The following is a 27,265-nucleotide window of genomic DNA, read 5'->3' as shown; positions in this document are numbered from 1 at the left end:
TGCTGGAGTGACAGATCCCTCACACATCGCTGCGGTAAGAAGCCTATAGGCGATTCCCTCCACAGCGGTGACACTGAGGAGGGGGCACAGAGCATATAGAAATGCGGTAAAAACCCTGATAACGGGGGTTTTACCGCATTTCTGTTTTAGAGAATCTCCCCCATTGTCTGATTCTAAAACATCTCTGAGTGCTTGCATGGCAGTAAAGGTGTATTTGCACAACTATACTTGTTTGCAGCTGGGCGACCCTTCTTTGTAGGCTTATAGCCATCCTCAACAAGATGCACTTGCATCGGCTTAATCTTGCTGTAAAATATACACCCGGAGTCATATGTACATGTCCATCCAGCTTGGCATAGCATGCAGTTGTGTATGATGTGCAGGGGGTGTTCTGGGGTGACTGCGCTGTAGACTTGGCTGAGGTGGGTTGGCTGCGGGATGTTCGAGGTATACTACAAGAGATTTGGGTGGTGCACTTTGGGGTGCCACCCTGCGCTCTGTTTCACCTAGCCTTAATGATTTGTGCTAGAAATTTCAGCAGTGTTTATATAAATATATATATATATATCACATACACTGTTAGTTCAATGAATGAATAGTGAGTTTATTGAAATCCTCAAAAATTTTAATATAATTTGAGACATTGATCAGTGCATGTAAATACATGACATAGTGGAGCAATGTATATGCAATAAAATACAAAATAGTGATTTTTGTATTTTATTGCATATACATTGCTCCACTGGGTGTGGTATGTTTCACCGACAGTCGGGATCCCGACAGTTATTATCTCGACGGCGGGATCCCGATCCCGACCTTGCGGGCTTGCTGCGCTCACCGCGCTGCGGGCACGGTGGAGAGCTACGCTATTCTATTCTCCCTCTATGGGGGTCGTGGACCCCCACGAGGGAAAATAGCCGCCGGCCGTCGGGAAGCCGGCCGTCTGTGTTTTAACAGTCGGGATCCCGACGTCGGGTGAATGACTGTCGGGATCCCAACTGTCTGGACCCAGTCCGGCACCCGCTCCACTATGTCATGTATTTACATGCACTGATCAATGTCTCAAATTATGTTTTACATTTTTGAGGATTTCAATAAACTCCCTATTCATTTATTGAACTAGGGTGACCAACTCATCCCTTTAATCCAGGGCACATATTAATTACACAGGTTCTGTGGCAGTTTAAAACCAGGTGAAAACCAGGTGAAATAGAGTCGTGGGTGTGGCAGTTTAAAACCAGGTGAAAGCCAGTGCACAGCATGAACGGGGTCCCCCTGCTAACAAAGCCAGTGGTGGCTTGTCATTCACAAGGTGATTGACAGCCAGGGGTCGCTTGTGGGCTTCACACTGGCATTTTCTGGGAGTGCCATTGGGAGGGAGGGCCGCTGATGTCAGCAGCGGCCTTCTCACCATGGCCATCGCTGCGGTCATGGGGGAAAACAATTCTATAGTGAGTGATCGCAACCATGCACACTGGGGAGAAACATTTGCAAACGCATTCTCAGCCGTGCATAAGGGCGGGGGGAGAACTTTTTCCTGATCACTGGGCTTCAAACATTCGCAGCCTAGCGATCAAATCTGAATCAGGCCCATAGTGGAATATTCTGCCACTGTATTAGGGCTCGTTCACACTTATTATAAACAGGGAAAATCGGTAAAAATGAACTTCTTACATGTTTTGCATGCATTTTTTTCATGCAGAATGTTAATGCGCCACATAAACGTCCAGCCAATCAGCTCCTTACTGACTTTTTTCAAACACAGCCTGTAACATGGCAGTTAGCAGGTGATTGGCTGGACGTTTATCTCTCTTTATTACCCTTGCATTTAACTCTTGTTAAGGCTTAATACATCTGTCCCATTGTCAGGTACGAAATTTTAGCCTCTAAGAACTCTACAAGCTGGTCATAGATGGCAACAATGGAATACTTCCAATTCTTTACATGACGCTGGTGTAACTTGCATCATGTGAATCCGTTTTATGGACACAGTAGAGCCTCTCTCATCAGAATTCAACAAATATGTGCTCTCATGGAAATTTATCTGCAAAGTGGAATCTCTGCTTCAGTTCAAGATTTCCTTATCCACAGATGACCTTGCAATATGCTCAATAAAATAGCCCTGTACAAGTACACCCCACAGTATATGACATTAATTATCTGCCTGGAATGTGGTGACCTTGTCTTGCACATGCTGGTAAAAGAACACAGGAGAATAGATTAAAGAATGCCTAAGGTACAATTTATTTTGATTAATAGGATTTCAGTACAAATGACAGTTCGTGAAATATACACCACTAAAAATAATTGAGCCCCTTTGTTAAATGTAAAATCTAGTGTTGTCATAATTTCACTTTATTCCTCTGATTTGGAGAAACTATACAGATCTGTCAATCTGCAAAGAGAAAATAGTTTTGCTGTTATAAATGTAACTGTAAAATACATTTGTATCTCTCCAAATTGGTAGAATTTTGGTCATGAAACATGTTGCAAAATGTTGGGGCTACTGATGAGTGTGTGTACGGTGTATTGTTTTGTTTTTTAATGAAAAAGAATTTGCCTATATTTTGGGCCATACCTCAGTCATGCGACTCACCCCAGGGCTGACTGTCATCCTACGGATGCAAAAGGATTTACATACAGTAGATCACGGCAGGTCCCCAAAATATTTGGCTGTTGCCTACAAATGCAACGTGCTACAATAGATATCGATACAAGTGCCAGTGCAATGTATGTAATTATATTTGTCTCCAGGCCATCTCATTAAAAACAAGGTAAAAAATAATTACAATAAAAGCAAATGTAAACAAACTCCATACCTCCAACAGAATGCATAATGGTTACATAACCCATCACTTTCTATGTGCCACCTCCTCCAGTATAATAAGTACAGTATGCTGGTTACATGGACACAGTGCAACACACTTCCTCCAGCAACATTTCTGGTGGCATATGTTGTAATAGACAGTAGTACAGTAGGAGCAAGTTTAATCTTTGGCCAAAGGAGCAAAGATGAAACTTGCTCCTACTGTACATAGCAGTGGCGGAACTTGTGGGTGGTGAGCACAGGTACAAAAAGAGACAGGGGGGGGGGGGCAGGAAAAATAGTGGGTGACAAGGGCAGCAGTGGGCCCCTTAGTCCTCAGGAGGCCTGTTGCACTGCACCTGCTGCACCAATGGTAGTTCCACCTCTGTTACATACCCAGACATTATGGGGCCAGTAGTGCCACAGTATGTTACGCTCCGGTAACTCACTCAAAGCAGCATAGACTGTGACACAAAGCTACAGAACCTTGTACAATCAATAGGGAGTGGGACACAATAGGGACTGGTACACCATCCCCTTTTTGTTGTGGACCCTCACATCTCACATATTGCTGCTGTTAAATTACTCAAATTGGAGTCTCCAAAGCATGCAATGTGGCTTTCAACCATTTCACATTGTTCTCTTGCGAAAAGATGAGGGCTATCTGACACCTACTGACACCTACCACCTATTACCTACTGAATGTCAGCTTATTCTCCACTGAATACTATCCCCTACATCCTCTGCTTCCATTGGCTCCACTACGTACAGTGGTATGCAACTACAGCCACCCCCCCCCCCCTCCCGCCATACTTAGAACACACACTGAACTTTCCATACATGGGAGCAAAAGGCTGTTGAAGCCAGCAGATCTACTGTATGTACTGTACAATCATTTTTTTAATGTCCTATCCATACTTTGGCCTCCCCACTTCACATACTTGCTGTTGTCTATATTATGGAGCGAATGTTAGTACTGTGAAGGTGGTGGCATCATACCAAGTGCTTGCTCCGGGTGCTGGGGCTCCATGCAACACCCCTCCATCCACTAGTTTGGAGGCCATAAGAAGGCCTCCACCTGCTTGTCTCAGTGGCTCATGTACTGTACATGGCACAAGGAATGATGCCAACATCTTTATCTTCTGAACAAGATGCCATATTGTTTTAGGGGGACAAAATATATTGTGCACTGCCCACCATATTTATAAAAACACTTCTGTCTGAAAGGAAAGTCAATTTGTTTTGTTTTTTGTTGGTACTTGTTTCCTAGCACGGCGCCCATCGCATCGCATACCATAAGCCATACAATGGTATGCGATGCAATGTTGCGCGATGTCAGCCGATGCTATACAATTTTAAATTGTATACCATTGCATTGTATGCCATTGTATGCCTTATACAATGTTATACGATTTAAAATTGTATAAGCACCCTAATGGGTTTTTTCAATGTTAAATGGTCCCCCTTTAAGATTATTAATTGTATAAGCACCGTAATGGGTGCTTACAATGTTAAAAGCACCCCCACGCCACCCCCACTATCAACGCCAACCCGAAGCGTGGCGAGTGCAGCGGCGGTACGCGTCCTCCAACCTTTTCATACCCCCACCATCCACGTCGGCGTGGAGCTGATTTTAGATAGTGTGGCGAGCGCAGCGAGCCACCAAACCCAAAGCGTGGCGAGCGGACGCGGAATACATGTAAAGTAATATGCGTCCCCTTGCGGGGCTCGCTGCGCTCGCCACACTATATAAATATATATATACTTCCATTGTGACCCGGCACTCCCGGCTTGTAACGCAATACTGGCATCCGGTGCACTTTCCCCGTCCCACGAACGGTTTAAACAACCATGTCATCAAAGGCACTCGAGGGCGACTGTAGAATAAATACGACAACTGACACAGAGGTAGCTGCTACCTCTGTGTCAGTTGTTATATTTATTCTACAGTCGCCCGCGAGTGCCTTTGATGACATGGTTTTATATATATACATATATATATATATATATTTATATGGTACTTGTGAGTTATCCGGGCTGCCGATTTTTTCATTGTTCCCGAAAAATCGCGGGCATCGCGTCGGTCGCGGCCATTATAAGGGGCCGCGACGCGATGCTCGCGATTTCGTATAGACAGTAATGTTAAAAGACGCGATGGACCCGATTTCCCATAGACAGCAATGTTAAATCTATTACAGTAATGTTAAATGATGTGCAAAATAGAATGACAATGTGAAATGGGCCAATATGGCCATTTCACATTGGATATGTTTAAAAAAAAAATGTTTCATGGCCCCGTTAACGCCACCCCGCTATTGACGCCAACCCGAAGCGAGCGCAGCGAGCCCGCGAGGGGCGGCGGTACGCGTCCTCCGACCTTTTCCTACCCCTACTATCCACGTCGGCGTGGAGTTGAGAATAGAAAGTGTGGCGAGCGCAGCGAGTCACCGAGCCCGAAGCGTGGCAAACGCAGCGAGTCCCGCGAGGGGACGCGGACACCTGTGAAGCCCGCGAGGCTCTGCTAGCTATAAGAAATATATTAGGCCTCACCTCCTGCCCTGAGCGTGCTGTGCTGTCTTGTTTGTTTTGTTTGGATGCTGAATGATCCTTTGTTACCCCTACCCTTGTCCTTCCTACTCGGGGATTAGCTACGCTCTCTGTTGGGCCAGCGTCCGGAGTTTTCTCACTTTTTGCCTGACCTGACGGACTGAATTGACCTTTTAATTCGGCTATAGTCTTAATTAAGCAGGTCCAGTCGTTTTTTCTCCGGCCGAGTACACCTTTCATTCCGCATCCCCTTCCACGTATTGTTACCCTCAATCGTTTGTGACTCTTCCCTCTTGTGTCCTGGTATGGCTTCAATTGTGATTGAAGCATGTCTCCGGCACCAATACGTGCCACAATCAGAATCTTCAAATTTTTTTCTTTTTTGGCAGATCGTCTAGTCCATTACCATGTCCCTTCATATCAATACAACCTTACTAATGGCTTCTTTTTTCTTCTCCTTTTTATAGGTGTGGGGTACGAAAGGTTAAAGGTGTGGGTAGTGGGTAGTGGGTCACTCCTTTATCTATTGGGCTGCTAGGTTGGTTGCCTCAGGGGAGGGGCCTGAGGTTCCTTGCTCTCAATCCATTAGGTGGTTGGGGGTTAGGGGAATGACTTGGGGCGCCTTGAAGTCATTCCTTATGGCGAGTGTTCGCAGGTTCGGTGTGCCTGAAGTCAAATCAGGGTTCATGCCTTGGTGGGAAAGAACGGCAGGTTAATAGATTTTTAGCCTTCATTACCTGTTTATGCAACGTATATAGATTGTTTTCGGTGCGCTCGCCTATTCATTAACTTAGGCCTTTCGCTCGATCACCCGCTCGGGGGCAGCGAGACCACATGGCTGGGTGGTAGTCAATGTAGTGGGTTGAGTGGATACCGCTTGGTAGGGTAGTTTGATCACATATGCTGTGTTTGGGGGTGGAGTTTAGTTTAGTAGCCGTTCTTTCTTGGCCACCATTTATTTAAATTAGTTTAATCAAATTAAAACTAGCTTAAATATTTCAAATAATAAATCAGCTAACAATTTCAGCCAAACCTATGTCTCCGAGTCTTTATTTCAGGTTTAATGTTAAGATAAGTTAAGTTAACATGCTAGAGGTACACACACATGAGGTGCTAGGATGTTTAAGCAGTTGTGCTCAGCATACACAGCAAAATTTGGGGGGGGGGGTCATCTTCTGTATTCTGCAGATTACACCTCAGCAAAAGTGTTATAGAAAAGTGGTGCAGACTCAGCAACAAAATGTCACAAGAGGCCTGTGAATTCAGCATATTCCTGTGTATCATCTTAGAAATTAAATACATATATTCTTCTTACTGCTGCAAATTATTCTATTAGCTTCAGACTCCTTATTCTAACTTATTCTATATTACCTTATACTGACCTATGCTACCTTATACAAATGAATATACTTATATTTGGCCATCCAAAATACTCAAACCATCCATTGCATTATTAAATGCTAATAACGCATCCACAGGTCAGATACCATAATATCATAACTAAGGACATGGGATCCTGCATGGAAGGTTTATCAAGTTGAAGTGATATCTGTTCATATAAAATACAAATCTAAATTATGTATGGTCAATCACGTGTCATTTCTTGTACAGCTGTTACAGCGGGCCCAAGTAACAGTAGTGCACTGCTAATTACATCAGGGACCTGGAGCAATAAATGTAGTATCAATAAATGTCAAATACTTCAATTAGACTCAAGTAATACAATTAGTATAGATTATGTGAAGCTTTCCGTTCTCTTGTACAATTAGTAACATAATTCAATTTAAAACATGTCGAGAGCATTAAACACAGAATGCTAAATACATAGGAGAGGCAGGATTAAGGAAAGGCACATTAGGTCAACATCAATCACATTGGCTGCAATGGTTGCAGTTCATCCTGCAATAGCAGTTAGCTACAACTACTGTGTGTCTGTCAACATCCTCTGTATTATGTGCATTATTTTTTATGTCTGTAAAGCGCCTTGAGTCCTGTTGGAGAAAGTGTGCTATATAAATTAAACTTACTTCCTTACCTCTCTGGGGAATAATAATAAGAAGAATAAGCCCAGATTTCTGATCTAAAGCAGACTGTCGAAACTCTGAGGGACATTGCCAAATTAGTAGAACGTTTTCACATCACGGTGGAAACTTTGGAGGATCAGGGGGTTTTAGCAAAAGGTGAGGAAGGTGAGCCAACTAGCTGGGTTACAGTCAGTAGGGGTAGTAGGGGGAGGAAGAGGCAGGCCAGTGCTGACTTAACAAATCCCAGTAGATTCCCCAGATTGGATGACACTACTGCGGATGTTACTTCAATACTGGTGGGGCCGGATGTGACCAGCACCTCTAGCAACCAAGGGACTGGCACATCAGGCTTGGGGGGGGGGGGGGGGCAGGGGATTCAGGGACAATAAAACAGATGGTGGTGGTAGGGAATTCTATCATCATTCTATCATCCGTAAGACAGACAGGGCAATCTGCGATTGGGACCGCGATAGTCGTACAGTCTATTGTCTTCCGGGTGCTCGGCTATGGCACATCGTGGACCAGGTGGACAGATTTCTGGGAGGGGCTGTGAAAGACCATGTTGCATGTTGGTTCAATTGACCAAGTTAGTGGCAGGTGGGGTGTCCTTAAAAATGATTTCAGGGATTTAGGAAGCAAGTTAAAAGCAAGGACATCCAAGGTAATTTATCAGAAATATTACCTGTGCCGCGCGCTAGTCTAGGGAGACAGAGGGAACTCATAGAGCTTAATGCATGGCTAAAGGGATGATGTAGGAAAGAGGGGTTCAGGTTCCTAGAGCACTGGTCGAACTTTTCAAACAGGTGCCATCGATACAGCACAGACGGATTGCACCTGAATGGAAAGGGGGTGGCGGTGCTGGGAAGCAGGATGGATAGAAGATTGGAGGAGTCTTTAAAATAGACATAGGGATACAAATAGAAACTATGGGCATGAAAGTAGTAAGGATCTGGTAAGCAAGAGATTGGAGGTTGGAGAAGGGGGGTTGGGGAAAAAGAACTAGCTTTAGAAAGAAAACAGCACACCACAAGTAAAAGTAAACTAACAGGCTTGCTAGTTAATACAAGAAGCTTTGGGGAAAAAAGCTATGGCTTCCACTGACTAAAGAATTATGGTAAATTTATGAACCACCTTTTACATGTATGAAGATATAAATATCGTGCATACATTTGTTGGTGGTGCTCCCTAGAGTTATGGATAACCATTAATAGAAAAAAAGAAAAAAGATAACTCTCTTTTTAGGGGCACTAACTTTTACTGTTAAAAGGATTTAAATTGTATTCATATACTGTATATGAATACAATATCCTGTGACTTGCATTAATTCATGCAAAAAAAGTGATGAATGTACAGTATCAGCCTTTGTAATCAATGAACACCACTTGTGATCCTTTGCAGAACCCTTTGGGTCATTAGTTAACTCAGCTGAAAGTTAGTGAATATGTGACCATAAATAATCAATCAAAAACATTGAAAAATTTAATTTGGAGATTTCCCTGTAACATAGGCAGGGAACCTTACAGGATCTGCTTATACCTATTAGTACATAAAAATGCTTTATGGTTGCAGTATTTGCATGTAATTAGAACTATAACTGTTACTATCTCTGCACTCTCATTTAAAAGACTCTCATTGGGGCCAGCCAGAGAGTGATCCCCTACGCTGGGTCACTAACAGAGGTGATCCAGGAGCTGAGTCACAACAGCAGATCCCAGTCATCTTTTTTCAGTTGCCCCCACATTAGTAGCCCCTTATTCTGTACCTTTGCTTGTCTTGTTCACTGCCCTTTGAGGCAAACAAATGAGTAAGGGTCAGTTGGGACTTTAGGGGCACATACTTTCATTCCTCTATCAGCTCAGATATAATTATTTAATTACGTATTTTGGATGTGCACAATATAAAGTATAAAAGAAAGAAGGATACTACAATTAATATTGGGGTCTCCCTCTAGTGGCTGACACCACTTAAATACGATATTTTCACCATTTACTATTTGTTTTTGATTGATTGTTTATTTATGGTCACATATTCACTAACTTTTAGCTGAGTTGACTAATGACCCAAGGGGTCACAAGTGATGTTCATTGATTACAAAGCCTGACACATTCATGACTTTTTTTTGCACAAATTAATTCAAGTCATATAATTCAGTTACCCTATTGTTTTAATGTACATTGTGTTATTACAGAATTATATTCACAATATAATAGGATATATTGCAGGCGCAGGTGCACGTGAGTATAGGCATAACGCTTGCGCATAGAGACAGGCATTGGCCTCAATTAAGGAAACTATTATTTGCACACTTTCCCTATCAAAATATGGTTGTGGGGGTTTTTTTTCACTTCTTCCTTCCCCCTCTGTTTTCGTTTCGTCCCCCCATCTTTTAATACTCCAGGCTACATTGGTGCTGTACAGTGTATTACATTTTAATATATATGAATAAAATTTAAATAATTTTAACCGTAAAAGTTAGTGCCCCTAAAAAGAGAGTTATCTTTTTTATATTTTTTTATTTATAATAGAAGAAGCTTGGCTGGAAAAAAATTGGGAACTGAAAACAATAGCCACAAGGGATGAGTATGATATAATTGGATAACAGAAACATGGTGCAACGAGTCACACAATTGGCCTTTAAACATAGAAGGATATACCCTTTTCAGAAAAGACAGGGAGATTAGAAATAACTTAAAACCAAGTGAGAAGAAAATGTGCTTGGAGATAGATGAAGATAATACTGAGCCCGTGTGGGCAGAGATAACTAATAATAGCAAAAAATTCTAATAATAATATTTTAATAGGGGTATGCTACAGACACCCAACATTAATGAAATGGATGAGTCTCTACTTTTAAACCAAATAAAAATATCAGCAGATCCGGGGCAGGTATTAATTATGGGAGATTTTAACTTTCCAGACATTGATTGGACAAATGAGACATTTAAGACAGCAAAAAGCAGTGGGTTCCTAAACTTACTCAAGGACCGGTTTATCAAACAATTGGTTGAAGCACCAACTCGTAACGGGGCATTATTGGATTTAGTTTTAACAAATTACATAGATTTAGTTTCAAACACCACAGTAATAGAACATCTAGGAAACAGTGACCACATCATGGTCTTGATGGAAATCATTTCTGTAAACTACATCATACTGGCTAAAATATTACATTTTCGGAAGGCTAACTTTGAATTATTGAGGGAATCTTTAATAGAAATTGAGTGGGAAGCGTTATTTGAGGGGAAAAATGCAGAAGAAATGTGGGAAACACTGAAAAATGTGTTTGAATCATTAAATATTAAATATATCCCAAAAGGAAATAAGGGTAAATTCAATAAGAAAAAGCCATCATGGTTGGACAAAAAAGTAAGGACAGCTATTAACAATAAGACACGAGCATTTAAATTTTACAAGGATAATGTGAATGAGGAGGCGTTCAAAAAATACAAAGAATTAAATAAAATTTGTAAAGGGGTAATCAAAGTAGCTAAAAGGAAAAACAAAGACCACATAGCCACTGAGAGCAAAACCAATCCCAAGAAGTTTTTCAAATACATCAATAGTAAATGAATAATTAAAGAGAACACAGGCCCATTAACCAGTATCAATGGTAAAAACTTTGCAGAGGATAAGGGAAAAGCTGAACTTTTAAATTAGTTTTTCTCATCAGTGTTTACTAGGGAAGAGCAGACAGAGGAGCATACAGGTAACACAAATGGGACAAGCAAGCTAGATCTTAATATCGATTTCATGACAGATGACATTTAAATTGCGGCTCAGCAAAATCAAAACAAACAAATCACCAGGCCCTTATGGAATTAAGGGAGGAATTAGCAACCCCTCTGTTTTACGTTTTTGTCAACTCATCTGGTAAGGTACCAAAATACTGGAGAATAGCAGTGGTAGTACCAATATTCAAAAAAGGAAAAAGGGACGACCAAGCTAATTACAGAACTGTGAGCTTAACATCAATAGTGGGTAAAGTATTTGAGGGATTTTTAAGCGATTAGATCCAAGTATATTTAGATCCCCATAGCTTAATCAGTATTAGCCAACATGGGTTTGTAAAAAATCGCTCATGCCAAACAAATTTACTAGGCTTCTATGAGAATGTCAGCAACAACCTTGATATTGGAAATGCTGTAGATGTGGTCTTCCTAGATTTTGCTAAGGCTTTTGATACAGTGCCTCATAAGAGGTTGATGAATAAAATGAAGGATCTGGGGAACGTATTTGTAGATGGGTAGGGAACTGGCTGAATAATAGCGAACAGAGAGTGGTTGTGAACGGAGCAGTATCAGATATGATACTAGTTATTTCCTATTTACTGCAGGGACCCCGCCGCCGCCAGCTTTATACACAGCGCCGCAGGTACACCCACGGCATGGACACCCCTGCCCACTCCAGCACCAACGCTCACCTCCATGCGGGGGGGCGAGGGGTGAACTGCAACCCTCCAGTGGCCCCTACACTGGCCCTGACTCTGCCTGTTAGAACATATGCAGAGAGAATTACATTTTTGTGAGTTATTTTATTTCTGTGCAGAGTAAATACTGTCTGATTTATTCTTACACTGCAGTTTAGATTTTCCCCATACCCCACCCAAATCTAACTCTCTCTGCACATATTACATCTGCCCCACCTGCAGTGCAGCATGGTTCTGTCCAGTAAAGAAGGAGTTTGCTTTTGCAAACCAACCAGAATCACCCCCACTGCACATTCGCCATTTGTTGCAGCTATGATTTTAATGTGTAAAATATAAATGAAGAAGAAAAGATGCATTTGGATGGAAGAAATTCTGGTTTTATTGTATAAAAGTAAAATTGCTGTAAATGTCATGCAATGAAATATGACCATTTACAGACATTTTATATTTGCTCAAATAAAATACATTTCTGTCATGCTGCGGTGATGATGACGTCATAAAATGATTTCACCGTTTGCAAATACAGACCTGTAATCTGTTGTTAACATGTTTTACTCTAGAGAAATGTCTGGCAGGGAAATCAATCAGCGGTTCAGTCAATTTGATTGAAGTACTTACAGTTTGTGCCCTATTTAGCCCAGCAACAAAATGTGTCATGCACTTACACCTGTGCTGATCCATTCGTCACTTGACATTCTGATTACTACTGAAGGTCATTTGTCAGTAAGTTCCTGGCAGAAATATAATGGTACTATTTCTGCACATATTGTTGCCCACAATATACCCTAATTAGAATGTATTTACCTAAGGGAGCAATACTGTTTAAAAATCCGATTTTTGTTCAAGCTGCTATTAATGATTGACAATGTGTAAATGTAAGTGCTATTTTTCTCTGTTAGGACCCAAATATGCTAATGACTATTTAATAACTATTTCAACTATTTCATTATAATATAATTATTAACCAGTTTATCCCACATACTGTAGGAGCTGATTCAATTACAAATCTGTCTGTAACGGTTTTAGGGGGTTATTCGATGTGTGCCAGTACAGTATTTCCGACATTCGATTTGTCGAATCCAGTGCAGTTTTTAGCCGAATACACATGGATTTCGACAATCCACTTGTATTCCAACTGACGGAACCCTTCCAACAGTCGGAACATTGAATAAAAATGGTTGAATTGACTTTGGAGTAGCCATGATTCCGACTGTTGGAAACTGTTGTAAAATAGTCGGAATCAAACATTGAATACCCCCTTAGCATTTATTTCTGTAGTCACGTCTGTGTCCTCAATGCTAATGAGGCGGGTTGGGAGCGATGCTATTGATGCTGGAGTGCTCAGACGCTGCCCGGCAATCCTGATTAAAATCCTGACGATTTTGGGGCCAAATCCAGGGATCCCACCAATCCTGATCCTGTGATTGGCCACCCTAGTACATACAGTATGTTACACATAAAACCTGATTTTCAGTTAAAAGCAGTTGCAGTCTTTTGTTGCAGTTGGATATGCAACTTTATGCTAATGCCGCTACAATGCCCTTCCCTGGGCTGGAGCGCTCAGTGACCGGAGCCTCAGCCGAGGGCACCGCAGCGGCCGAGCGCCCCCCCCCCCTTGACGCCGCAGCCTGTGTCTGAGCAAAGTCGTCGGCGGCAGGTGAGCTACCGGCGTCCCCCCCCCCGCTCCATACTCTGTAAAACGGGCAGGCGGCCTGACTACCCTCCTGGGTCGCCTAGGGGTAGCACGGGGCATTTTGAAAGTAACTAAGGCCTAGTATAGGGAGAAAACAATAGCACGTCTTACTCACAGAATTTTTCTGGACAAAGAGGAAGACTCCTCCTCCTCCAGGGATAATATCCACAGCCAACAAGCCAAACCCTTGCACCCATAGGTTCTCCATGTCACATGTCCCCTAAGGCCCCACCCAGCTCTCATGTTTAATCTCCTTCATGCCTATTCAGCCATTACGTTGTTTTTCAGTGATCGGCAGATTTTTCCATCTAAAGATTGCATCTTCATATCTGGAAATTGCCCAATCGATTGCTGTTCATAATGTAAATAGATGAAGAAGACGAATTGGGAATGCCCACACATATAAAAAAGATCTGCAGATAATACCAGATTATTAAACATGTTTAAAAACCTGATTAAGCAATCGATTGGCGATTTTGATTGGGATTGCCAAAAGGGGGAGCCCACACATCTAAAATTAATTGTGGCAATCATCTCCATATCTGAAAATTGTCACAATTAATTGCTGATGTATGGGGCCCTTTAGAGATCGAATCCAAAATTGTGCACATATCTCCTATCTTTGGCTACCTACTTACCATTCTGTTTCCAAAGAATACTGATTGGAGAAACTTGATAATCTAATCCACAAATCTACAGCTGTATTTGGTATTATAAGTTGGGCTGGCCAGCCTAGGAATTGAATGGATGTCCATGTCCTTGATTTAAATTGTATTTAATTTTTATTATTATATGTGTATTGTATTGTATGAGTTTTTAAAAACTGTATTAATTGTTTTGCCCACTACTTAGGTGTGTGATGATTATTATTATTCTTTGATAAATAATAAATATATTAAACTCCACACAGACATAGGCATTCATCTACACTCACCCCACTTATCTAAGAAATAAAGACGCTTACAACTGAATTGGGCTTAAAGGGGACGGCTTATTTATTTTGAGCAGGGGCGGCCTATTTGAATCTAACTAAAATTTATGTCCCTGCTCTAACTAAGGTGGCGGGCAAAGAACGGCATGCAAAATAAATCACATCGCTGGTAAAAATAACAAAGTAATAAAAATAATAAACTCCGGATCCAAGGGCCTCCTGCCCTTATTTGCCTAGGACCGGCCACCTGCCAGCGTCCATGACAACGGCACAATTTCGAAGCAGACTTTTCAAAGGGGCCACTTGCCCTTAAGGTCAGGGGGTTGACCTTCTGCCTCTGCCCCTGACCTCGCATATCACTAAGGCAGAGCTCACCACTCTGCCCGAGTCAGAACAAATTGGGCCACCTGCCCTAACCTACAAATGTCCGCAACAATTTACCCTATCCGAAGTAAATGATTGTTAAGGTCCAGATGTGGGCCCACCTGGATCGGTGATGCCCACATCTCGACATCAACCACCAGCTAAATGTAAATACGGCTCTAATTTAAACTACCGTTCTTTCCGCCAAACCAAATAAGCCGACAACAACTAAACGGATAACTTGCAAACGACTTCTTAAAGCAAATTCTAACTAACAATTGGGGCGGGAGGGAGGGCAACGATTCCTGAAGCAAGAGGCAGAATCTTCTGGAAGCAGGATCATCATCCCATCAATCCCCACCTCTAACTTCAAAACAGCCTATCCTGGACCATCATTCAAATCAGCCACCCGTCAATCAAGACAAGCCGAACCCCCGAGCCCAGATCCAGTGTTTGAGCTAAGGATTCCTGCCAATAGCCAGGTGAGTTTATGCTGTTTTCAGCCAGACAAGCTGGCTTCTACAGTCTTAAACTCCACACAGACATAGGCATTCATCCACACTCACCCCACTTATCTAAGAAATAAAGACGCTTACAACTGAATTGGGCTTAAAGGGGACGGCTTATTTATTTTGAGCAGGGGCGGCCTATTTGAATCTAACTAAAATTTATGTCCCTGCTCTAACTAAGGTGGCGGGCAAAGAACGGCATGCAAAATAAATCACATCGCTGGTAAAAATAACAAAGTAATAAAAATAATAAACTCCGGATCCAAGGGCCTCCTGCCCTTATTTGCCTAGGACCGGCCACCTGCCAGCGTCCATGACAATGGCACAATTTCGAAGCGGACTTTTCAAAGGGGCCACTTGCCCTTAAGGTCAGGGGGTTGACCTTCTGCCTCTGCCCCTGACCTCGCATATCACTAAGGCAGAGCTCACCACTCTGCCCGAGTCAGAAAAAATTGGGCCACCTGCCCTAACCTACAAATGTCCGCAACAATTTACCCTATCCGAAGTAAATGATTGTTAAGGTCCAGATGTGGGCCCACCTGGATCGGTGATGCCCACATCTCGACATCAACCACCAGCTAAATGTAAATACGGCTCTAATTTAAACTACCGTTCTTTCCGCCACATCAGTTCAACCTGAACTGACCCGCCACCAAACTAATGACAAAATCTCCCTCAACTAACCCTCTAATCTTCTCAAGGCGTCTATCAAATTCTGAAAGAACAAGTCCATGCCGACTATAGAGAGATGCACCCCATCCGGCCTATACAGGGTCTCGTTTCTAAAGGATATGGCCTCATGCCTGACGACCACTCCGCCTTCCACTACTATAGCCCTGCCGACAACTGAATTAATCCGCCTCCGTACCAAATCAATGGCACCCGGATTAAGTGCATCCCTCCAAACCCTTCTAGGAATAATCTCTGACCAAAAGAACCGGCAAAATCGCCATTCTCTGATCAAATCCAGCATTAAATTCCTGGGGCGAAATGTAATAGGGTGCGATTTTTTTTTTTTTTGCGATTTTTCCCGCAAAATATGCCGTTTTCGCCCATTTCCCGAAAATCGCATATTTTATAGGGTGCGATTTGCGGGAAAAATCGCATTTTTTAAAGGTGCGATTTTTAGTTAGACTAAAAATCGCATCCAGATGTTTTCCCATTAAAAAGGATAGAAGTCGCATATTTAATGGGTTGCGATTTTTAGTAAAGCTTACTAAAAATCGCAAAAAAAATAGACCAGGTTCTGCCTGGCGCTTTTATCAGAAACATGCACAGATCATTGAGATCTGTGCATGGTTCTGTTGTAAAAAAATAGTTAAAACAAAAAAAAAGAAAAAAAACGGCGTGCGGTCCCCCCTCCTAAGCATAACCAGCCCCGGGCTTAAAAAGCCGGTGCTGGTATAATAAAATCAAAGGAACAATCAAGTTGGGGTTCCCTGGATTTTATAAAACCAGCACCAGGCTCAAGGTCCGGCGCTGGTTCCCAAAATACGGGGGACAAAATGACTAGGGGTCCCCCGTATTTTAAGAACCAGCACCGGACACAACCAGCCAGCAGGGTAATGCCACAGCCGGGGGAAACTTATTATATAAGCTCCCGCGGCCAAAGCATTAACCCCCTGGCTGGTCAGCATGGGCAGGGGTCCTGGGGAAGTAACATCTCAGCGCATCCAGAGCAGAGATGTTACTTCGTCGGCGTCTCTAGTTAGAATGATTTCTGGCCAATCAGGAGCCGACTTTCTCAGCTCCTGATTGGCCGAGAAATCATTCTGTGCAGAGACGGCGAAGAGGAAACATCTCAGCGCCGGGCAAAGTCCTTCAAGCCAGATACCAGTCTGGAGCAGCGCTGTCACCGGAGGTCGCCGCCGGGGAGCAGGTGAGTAGGATTTGCCTCCTTAGGTACCCCTGGGGACTACCACGGATCCCGGACCCCGGATTCTTCACGCCAGGAGCCCCGGAACCCCAGGACCAGCCCCGGAACCAGGACCAAGGCCCCGGAACCGGACTCTTCTGCCCTGGAGCCCCGGAGCCCGGACCCAGGATCCAGGGACCGACCTACGGGCTCAAGGTAGGTAAGTATCAGTGTGTGTGTGTTTTGTGTGTATTAAAGTTTTATTTTACAGGGTGTCAGTGTGATTTTGTGCACTATTTTTTTCACTGCAGAACTACAAGTGCCAGCGGGCCCTTTAATGCCCCGCATGCTGGGACTTGTGGTTCTCCAAGTTCCAGCATGCGGGGTAGGCTTGCTGGGACTCATAGTTCGCCAGTAAAGAACAATAGTTTTTATCCTTTTTTTTACACAAGTCATCAGCCCGATACCCACCGCCCAGGGGCATCGGGGACAGCCCCGGACTATCAGCATGGGCTGGTAAGTCCTGGAGGGGGGGGACCCCTTCATTGGGGGGGTCCCCACTTCCCCAGGACCCCTGCCCATGCTGACCAGCCAGGGGGTTAATGCTTTGGCCGCGGGAGCTTATATAATAAGTTTCCCCCGGCTGTGGCATTACCCTGCTGGCTGGTTGTGTCCGGTGCTGGTTCTTAAAATACGGGGGACCCCTAGTCATTTTGTCCCCCGTATTTTGGGAACCAGCGCCGGACCTTGAGCCTGGTGCTGGTTTTATAAAATCCAGGGAACCCCAACTTGATTGTTCCTTTGATTTTATGGTGTGTTTTTTTTTTTTTTTTTTACAACCAAAATCGCATATATGAAAATGCGCACATTTTCAGGACTGAAAATGCGCACATTTTCATGACAAAAAATCGACCTAAATCGCGGCAAATCGCATTTTTTGCCGCTAATTCGCATCTCATTACATATGCGAATTAGCGTCAAAAAATGCGATTTTTAAAAGTGCGATTTCTGGCGAGTTTGGAACTCGTCCAAAAATCGCAGCCTATTACATTTCGCCCCTGATCTCAAATCGTATATTGAGACCGGAATTATGCGTGAGGTCGTTGCCCCCCAGGTGTATGATGACAAAAAGCGGGTAACCAAACGACCTAACCGACTCCTCAAGAAGACCCCTCAATGCGGGCCACCTCATACCCCTACGCCCCAGCCAACGGATAAATCGCGTCTCAGGGAAACGCTCAGTATCCATGGTTACCTGGGACAAGGACAACCAATAAATAAATGAATGCCCCACCATCCAAATCATATTGGTGTCCAAACGTTGACCTGCAATTCAAAATAATAAATACCGTTAGAAATATTGAATATAAGTAGACATTGGGAAAAAATTAACGCGCCCGGGAATTCCCTTAAGGTGGGTATACATGGATAGATGTGTCCAACGATTCGATCTCGCTAACGATTCGGTCTGAACTCCTGAACCAACGATTTCATGACAAAGTGAAACGATTCACCTAACGATTTGTAGCAAACGACCGGTCGTTAGCGAGTCGATATCGTTGGTCGTTTCTCTTAAAACACAGACGATTGATCTAGTGTCCTTTGAATTATAAATAATGGGCGGAATAATGAGTGTGACTTAACAGGGTAGACAAGCATCCTCCATTCTACCTCACAGCAGTATTGTTGTTGGAGAGACCGGATTTATCCAGCTACTGCAGTGCTTTTGCTTTTGTTAGCAAAGTGTGATTTTGGCCTGTTTTGCTCACATTATGGATTCCTATCAATACCAGCTTGCATTGTGCTACGCATATCTCATGCTGAAACGTAGGGATCCAGCCCGAAGGAGGAGGCAGCCGAGATCCTGTTGGACCAAGGAGTGGCTACTGAGGAGGGACACTCAGTCCCACATGTCTCTCCTGGTGGAGATCCGAGGTACCCACCCCTGTGACTACCGGAATTTTCTGCGAATGGATGAGGACACGTTTCAGGAATTGCTACGTCTGGTCACTCCGATCATCCAGAAAGAGAGCACTAATATGAGGGCGGCAATTTCTACGGAGGAGAGACTGGTCGTCACCCTGAGGTACCTTGCCACAGGAAGGTCCCTGGCTGATCTGAAGTTTGGCTCCCTGATCTCACCTCAGGCATTGGGGAGGATTATCCCTGAAACTTGCCAGGCTATTGTTTAAGTCCTGAAGTCTCAGTACTTTAAGGTAAGCGTAAATAACACATACAATATACTCAGGTGCCACACTTTTTTTTTATTTTAATTTGTACACCGGTGCACATTACGCAAAACATATTGCTGCTTTTGGAGTATCAAGAATAAAATATAACATGTCACATGAGTTTTAAGTATAAAGTACATGCATTGTTGGCTACATGGTGAATGAAAAGGGGGGTCTATTTCCATCAGCCATGGTTCATTTAGTACCAAAAAAAAAAGAGACCACCAGTGCAACAAGCACTGCATCACACAGCAATGGAAAGGGAAGCTGAATGTTTCATCAAAGATGGATGGTGGTATTCAAGTATCACATGGTTCTTCAAACTGCAGCCCTTCAGATGTTGGGAAACTACAAATCCCAGCATGCCTTGCCACAGTTTTGCTTTAAGGGAGTGTTAAAACTGTGACAAGGCGTGCTGGGATTTGAAGTTTCACAACATCAGGAGGGCCGCAGTTTCAGGACCCATGAAGTATCATATTGAAGGCATTCATTAGTGGAAACCACAAAAATGTTACAGTTGAACCACATTTTTGCCGTCATCATTGCAGTCCTGCAATGCACTATAGATGACGTCAAATGAGGTGGAGGGAAATGAGGTTGGAGGTTGATTCTGCTCTGGCCTGGCCATCACTGTGCGGGGATAGGTAGTGGGTGGGCTAGTCATGTGGAATGGGGCAGTGACCATTCCTGCATTGGACTGGTATGTTCTACCTGGTTCATGCAGTTCTGGGCCGGTGGCCATCACTGTGCGGGGATAGGTAGTGGGTGGGCTAGTCATGTGGAATGGGGCAGTGACCATTCCTGCATTGGACTGGTATGTTCTACCTGGTTCATGCAGTTCTGGGCCGGTGGGCGTCACTGTACGGGGATAGGTGGGGGGTGGGCTACTTATGTGTAATTTGGAGGCGACCATTCCAGCACTGGCTTGGTATGTTATACTGGGGTCATGCTGAACAGGCGTGGCGTTCAGCACCGCACATGGAGGTTCACCAATGTTTGGAGGGGTTAGGTATGACCTTGGGTGGCCTACAATAGGGGGAGGCATAGTGTAATCGCAAACACCTGTTTCTGGTTTGAGGCGTTTGTTCCTGCCACGGTACAGCAAATCATATACAATTCGTTCGAATTCAACCTGTTGGTCAGGATCCATCTTGCGTAATGCACCACCAACGTGAGTTGCAAAATTAGCAAAATAATCGGGTTCCTTGTTTAAAACTTGCTCTACTTTCTGTAGTAGAGCTGCATTTTGATCAGTAGTCGATTTGGCCGTTGCATCCTGACGTCTGTACCTTCTTCTGGTAGTTGAGCTATCACTTCCAGCATTGGAGGCGACGCCTGTGGATGTTTCGGTAGGGCTGGAGAGAACAGGGGATGCGAGTTGTTCCAGATCCGGTGTGGAAGCCTGTTGAAAGTACAAAAATTATATTAATCTATTTTTAATTTTTTGTTTTGTTCACAGTTTCCATCAAGCACAGAGGACTGGACTTTAATTGCCAACGAGTTTGATCGGCGTTGGAACTTTCCAAACTGCGGGGGAGCAATAGATGGGAAGCACATTCGCATCACACCACCTGCACACTCAGGATCTTATTATTTCAATTATAAAGGATACTTCAGTATTGTACTGATGGCGGTGGTAAATGCGAACTATGAATTTATTTTTGTGGATGTTGGGAAAAATGGACGCGCTTCGGATGGGGGATCCTTTAAAAGAACTGAGTTTTATGAGCGCATGATGTCTAATAGGCTAAGGTTGCCAACTGTGCCTGATACCAAACATGGCTTAAATTATGTGTTTGTGGCCGATGAAGCATTTGCTCTACACGAACATCTGTTGAAGCCATATGCTCAAAGGGGGCTGACACCTCAACAGCGAATCTTTAATTATAGACTGTCGAGGGCTAGGCGTGTTGTTGAGAACACTTTTGGGATTCTGAGCAACCGCTTCCGTGTGCTACACACGGCAATTAACTTGCGGATTGATAAAATCGACTGGGTTGTGCTGGCATGTTGTGTGTTGCACAACTACTTGCGACGCAAAGCAATGCAACAACAAACTGCCATCAGCATGGTCGATGATCCCAATCAAGCAGAGGAAGTGTCCAATATTGCCTCTGTTGGAGCACCTGCCCTCCATGAGACAGGGAGTGCACGGGCTAAAGCTGTCCGCGAGCAGTACTTGGGATATTTTAATGGTGTTGGTGCAGTGCCATGGCAGGAGGAGTGCCTACACTAATAGAGCTGTGAATTGTGGCCTTTTGTTGCAGACAACTTACCAAATCACTGGCTGAATTATCCCCATTATCTTCTGTGTCATCTGTTGGCACCTCCTCGACCAAAAGCATTCTTGATGGGCGCTCTGGATCCTGTTCTAGGACGAATTTTAATTGGTCGTAGTACCACAGATTGGTTAGGTACACGTCCTGGGCACCAGCACCTGAAGACCGCGATGCAGCAATTTTCTTGTGCTCCTTTAGAAAAACTGTGCGCACATTCTGTATTTTACGGCGCACCCATTTTGGGCAGGCTTCCTCGTGGAATTGGAGGCTGTAGGTCACGAGGTGCTTTATAGCGAGGTCTTTCTTATTTTTGTTTGCATAGTCGCGGGATTTGACCTTCCATAGGCATTCGTGTTCCTGATAGATAGCAAAAAAACCTGTAAGGAACTCCCGCTCCCGTTCACTGGTCATGTCTCTGTAATTAAAAAGTTATGTTTTCCGGTTATTTTTCACAAAAATATGTAGTTGTAGACAATATCATGGTTTTGCTTACTAAATAAATGTTATTTTGCTGTTACTTCAGTTCAGTTTTAGTATTTTGGATTGTTAGCAATAAATGAGGTGTTTGGTGGGCAGCAGCAGCAACATACACAGGGGGTGCAGTGTGTACAACATTGGTGGGCAGCAGCAGCTACATACGCAGGGGGTGCAGTGTGTACAACATTGGTGGGCAGCGGCAGCTACATACACAGGGGGTGCAGTGTGTACAACATTGGTGGGCAGCAGCAGCTACATTCACAGGGGGTGCAGTGTGTACAACATTGGTGGGCAGCAGCAGCTACATACACAGGGGGTGCAGTGTGTACAACATTGGTGGGCAGCGGCAGCTACATACACAGGGGGTGCAGTGTGTACAACATTGGTGGGCAGCAGCAGCTACATACACAGGGGGTGCAGTGTGTACAACATTGGTGGGCAGCGGCAGCTACATACACAGGGGGTGCAGTGTGTACAACATTGGTGGGCAGCAGCAGCTACATACACAGGGGGTGCAGTGTGTACAACATTGGTGGGCAGCGGCAGCTACATACACAGGGGGTGCAGTGTGTACAACATTGGTGGGCAGCAGCAGCTACATACACAGGGGGTGCAGTGTGTACAACATTGGTGGGCAGCGGCAGCTACATACACAGGGGGTGCAGTGTGTACAACATTGGTGGGCAGCGGCAGCTACATACACAAGGGGTGCAGTGTGTACAATATTGGTGGGCAGCGGCAGCTACATACACAGGGGGTGCAGTGTGTACAACATTGGTGGGCAGCGGCAGCTACATACACAGGGGGTGCAGTGTGTACAACATTGGTGGGCAGCAGCAGCTACATACACAGGGGGTGCAGTGTGTACAACATTGGTGGGCAGCGGCAGCTACATACACAGGGGGTGCAGTGTGTACAACATTGGTGGGCAGCGGCAGCTACATACACAATGGGTGCAGTGTGTACAACATTGGTGGGCAGCGGCAGCTACATACACAGGGGGTGCAGTGTGTACAACATTGGTGGGCAGCGGCAGCTACATTCACAGGGGGTGCAGTGTGTACAACATTGGTGGGCAGAAAGCTACTTACATCGCGGTGGCAAACAGTTTTTTACGCGCTGCTTCCTCCTTCACCATGCGGTGCTCCTCTCCACGCAGCCAGGGTGGGACAGGTTGACGTAATGGAGGAGGGGAGTGGTTTCCTAGTCGTCAGCCAAACCCAAATTGTACACTGAAGAAACGATTAGCAAAACGATTGTGCACATCGTTAGCGATTGGTCGCTGATTTTTCTGCATGCAGGGAAGATCAGCGACCTCTACTAACGACTGGCGGGTGCGCGCATCGCTGACCATATCGTTCCAAAACACGGAACGATTTGAACGATTGGTCTTTACGATCGATCGGGAACGCCCAGATCTTTTGCAAAATCTATCCGTGTATACCCACCTTTAAAGGTGATTTTGGATTTCTATATTAAATTGGTAATAACTAATATGACTGTGATTTGAGTGATCTATTTAAAACTAGTTGTTTTTTGACCCACTTAAATTATTGTTAATCTATTCTAATTTACCGCTAATCGTTTAGTGGAAAAGGGGTGTGGGGGGGGGGGGTCACCCGATTTGACTTGAGGCAAAAAACACAAATCGTCCACCAGTTGGCTAGAGCCTAATTTAAGACTGGTGGTAACACAAAAAATTCCTCAAGGCCCCCCAAACACTAAAGCGCGTTTGGGCGAGCGGCTACTCCTCAAATGGGCTCACTGGACTATGTCGGTCTGATGTATCGCCTAAACGCACCAGACCGCCATCTTCCAAGTGCTCTTATGTCGACCTGGGACCAACCCGCTGCAGCGGCGGCCGAGGCGGCGCTGAAACGGAAAGAGTGTGTCCCAAAGTCGGCTGGAGAAAGACCCTGATGCAATATACAGCGCCTGAAAACCGATCTAAACTGAAAGTTAGTAAGGGGCGACCCGTCGATGTGCATCAGCCAGGCCCCGGGCAATTGGGGCTGCAACTCCAAATAAGCCAGAGCCGCCGCCACCGGACAGATCCGGCGGTCGCCACTCCGACCCAAATGGACCCACTGACCCCTGCCTACTACATCAGTCTTTGAGCGCTGTATCTTGCACCATAAACCGTCGTGGTGCACGTAGACATGGCTGAACAGCATAGGCGAGGGAGATGCCCTGGTTGCGGACACCAGTTCGCCTACTCTGAACGCCCCATGGAAAGCCATGACAAATGCCAGTCTAAAAAGTCGAACCTCGTAATCGGTTGAGCAAATTATTCTTAAAGACTTCGAGATTCGACGTAACAGACCGGCATCAATCGGCCGGCGCCTGTCGGGCAAAACCGGCCTGGTTCTGGCCCATCCCTTTAGCATCCTGGAAAGGAGGAAAGACTTGGTAATGTCTCTCCTCCCACCAAGACGCAAAAAGAATGAGATGCCTGCCAGAGAGCGTTCCACGAAACTTCGGGACTTACCCTCCAAGTACAGGCTCCATACAAAGGCAATAATAAGACGCTTATAGCTCTTACCTGTGCCACCCCGTTCAAGAATAAACTCGCTCCAGCGCTCCCATGAGGCCAGATACGCTCTGAAAGTCGCCGGCGCTAACGATCGCAGGGCCAGCTCCTCTAACCCTCCAGAGGCACCTGCCATAAAAAAGATGGACACTGCTCACCATGTTTCTGGGCTAAAGGCACAGGTTGCCTAAATCTTACCCATTCAAAACGAGACAGTGCATCCGCTACTTCGTTAAGCACGCCTGGGACGTGCTTGGCTCGCAACGTAATGTTGTTCGCCAAGCACAGCATCACTAACTGAGCTAATATGCGCAAAACTGGCAGAGAAGTTGACTTTAGGTGGCTAATGGCTTGTACGACCCCTAGGTTATCGCACCAAAAGACAACTTCCCTGTTACACAATTCCGTGGCCCAAAGCTCTAGGGCGACCATTATTGGAAATAGCATGTTTTTAATTAACCCGTCTCGTGACCAAGACTGAGGCCATGCATCCGCGCACCAACGGCCTGCATAGAATGCGCCGAATCCGGTAGATCCCGCTGCATCCGTATATAGTTCTAACTCTGCATTTGCAACGGCTGGAGCTTGCCAGATGCAAATGCCGTTAAAATTATCCAGAAAAATTTCCCACACTTTCAAATCCCTCTTCATTTCAGAAGACAGGCGGAGAAAATGGTGCGGTTTGCGAATGCCCACAGTTGCTCGCTGAAGTTTCCTACAAAATATTTTGCCCATGGGCATAACTCTACATGCAAAATTAAACAGGCCCAATAAGGATTGCGCCTGTCTAAGCGTTAACTTAGCCGCCGCCATAGCATAAAGTATTTCGTCATGCAGGCGGGTTACCTTATCGAGAGGAAGTTTACACAGGCCAAGCTCAGAATCGATTTCTATTCCGAGGTACACCAGGCGCGTAGTAGGGCCCTCGGTTTTTTCCCCTGCCACAGGAACACCGAATTCCTTAAACAAATCAAGAGCTGCTTCGAGTAACTTAAAGCAAAAATCAGAATCTGGAGGACCTACCAGAAGGAAGTCATCCAAATAATGAGTAACGCTGTCAGCTCCCGTTACCTCTTGTAAGCACCATTGCAAAAATGTACTAAAACGCTCAAAATAGGCACATGAAATAGAGCAACCCATGGGCAAACATTTATCTATGTAAAAACCCCCATTCAATTTAAATCCCATATATTTAAACGCTTCTGTATTCAAAGGCAACAGTCTAAAAGCCGATTCAACATCTAACTTGCACATGAGGGCACTGGGACCAAGCCTTCGAATTATTCCTATTGCGTTCTCAAATAAAAGATAATTGACAGTGCATAAATCGTCATCAATGGCATCATTGACGGACGACCCTCTAGGACATGAAAGATGCTGAATCAGCCTAAACTTCCCTTTCACCTTCTTAGGTACCACCCCAATAGGGGACAAAATTAGTCCCTCTACTGGTGGTGTTAAAAATGGTCCTGCCATGCGGCCAAGTTTAACCTCTGCCTCAACTTTTTGCAATATTATGTCAGGATATTGCATGGCTGAACGTAAATTTCCCCTAGCTCCCGTATTAATTGGGGCGGAAACAGGTAATTTAAAACCTTCTGAAAATCCGGACTGTAAAAATTTCGCTCCATCTCTGTCCGGATAACGTTCCAGCCATGGTAACATCCTGACCAATGATATTGGAGTTGGGGCTCCATCCAACGACAAGTGCCGCTGGACCGCGGCTTTGCTTTGCCGTGGACTGAGCCCCACCTCCCCCTCCAGTTGGCGGTTTAGTGCAATCCTTGATTGCGTGTGAACCTCCGCATCTGAGACAAAGGTGCCGAAAACGACACCGGTTTCCCAGATTGCACTGGCCATTGTTAAATGCGTAGCATTTTCCATGGCCAGGCTTACTATTACCTCTCCTATTATTGTTGTTGTAAGGCCTATTCCCATACTGTCTAAACCATCCCTTACCCTCAGCAGCCTTGAGAGGCGTAGCTGATTCGGTAACCTCGACATATAACTCGACGTCCTTTTTACCGAAATCAAACACCTCTCGGCCTTGCTGCTTCCTCCTAAATTCCTCGTCGTAGGTCCGCCAGCCCGAACCCACATATGAGGTGTACAGTTTATGAATAAGAAACTGGTATCTCACCAGGTTCACGTATTCATCCGGATGGCTTTCCAGGTAACAGGCTGCAAAAAGAAGCATGCCTCTTACCCAGTTATTATAGGTACGAAAGGCCTCCTCATTTGAGGGTCCTTTCTTCCTAGCTGCCAGAAGGGCACGCCTATCTTTGCTTGTTAAAGCAAAGATGTCAACGTAACGCCCTTTCCTAATCCTGTCCCTAGCCCTAGGGCGCAAACCACGCTTAACAGCGGTGTTTGCACACTGTACGGTGTCGGATTCCACCGATACATTAGACGAGCCCGAGCTATGGGACCTGTATTCTCTACGCCTCTTCCTCTTGCGCCTGCGCATGCCGCCATCCGAAGATGAATTACCTTCGGAAGACGTCGACGCCAATGAAGAATCAGAAGTTTCATGTCTGCGTCGCCTCTTACGAGACTTGGCAGACCTTTTACGCTTAGACTTTTCTGCTGACGAT

At 44.7% G+C, this 27,265-nt stretch overlaps 1 protein-coding gene across 1 annotated transcript; it reads right to left on the bottom strand.

Moving 5' to 3' along the window:
• Positions 1 to 19,814: 19,814 nt before the first annotated feature.
• LOC146072588 (uncharacterized) lies at positions 19,815 to 22,165 on the bottom strand. Its single transcript, XM_083179795.1, has 2 exons — positions 21,662 to 22,165; positions 19,815 to 20,787 (listed from the first exon to the last, which is right to left on the bottom strand). The coding sequence occupies exons 1-2, from the start codon at positions 22,073 to 22,075 to the stop codon at positions 19,897 to 19,899; spliced, it is 1,305 nt and encodes a 434-aa protein (XP_083035921.1). The 5' UTR covers positions 22,076 to 22,165; the 3' UTR covers positions 19,815 to 19,896.
• Positions 22,166 to 27,265: the final 5,100 nt, after the last annotated feature.

Source organism: Crinia signifera, chromosome 4 (genome assembly GCF_055691185.1).
Source record: "Crinia signifera chromosome 4, ASM5569118v1, whole genome shotgun sequence".
Lineage (NCBI taxonomy): Eukaryota > Metazoa > Chordata > Amphibia > Anura > Myobatrachidae > Crinia > Crinia signifera.
This window is presented reverse-complemented; position numbering and strand designations above follow the sequence as displayed.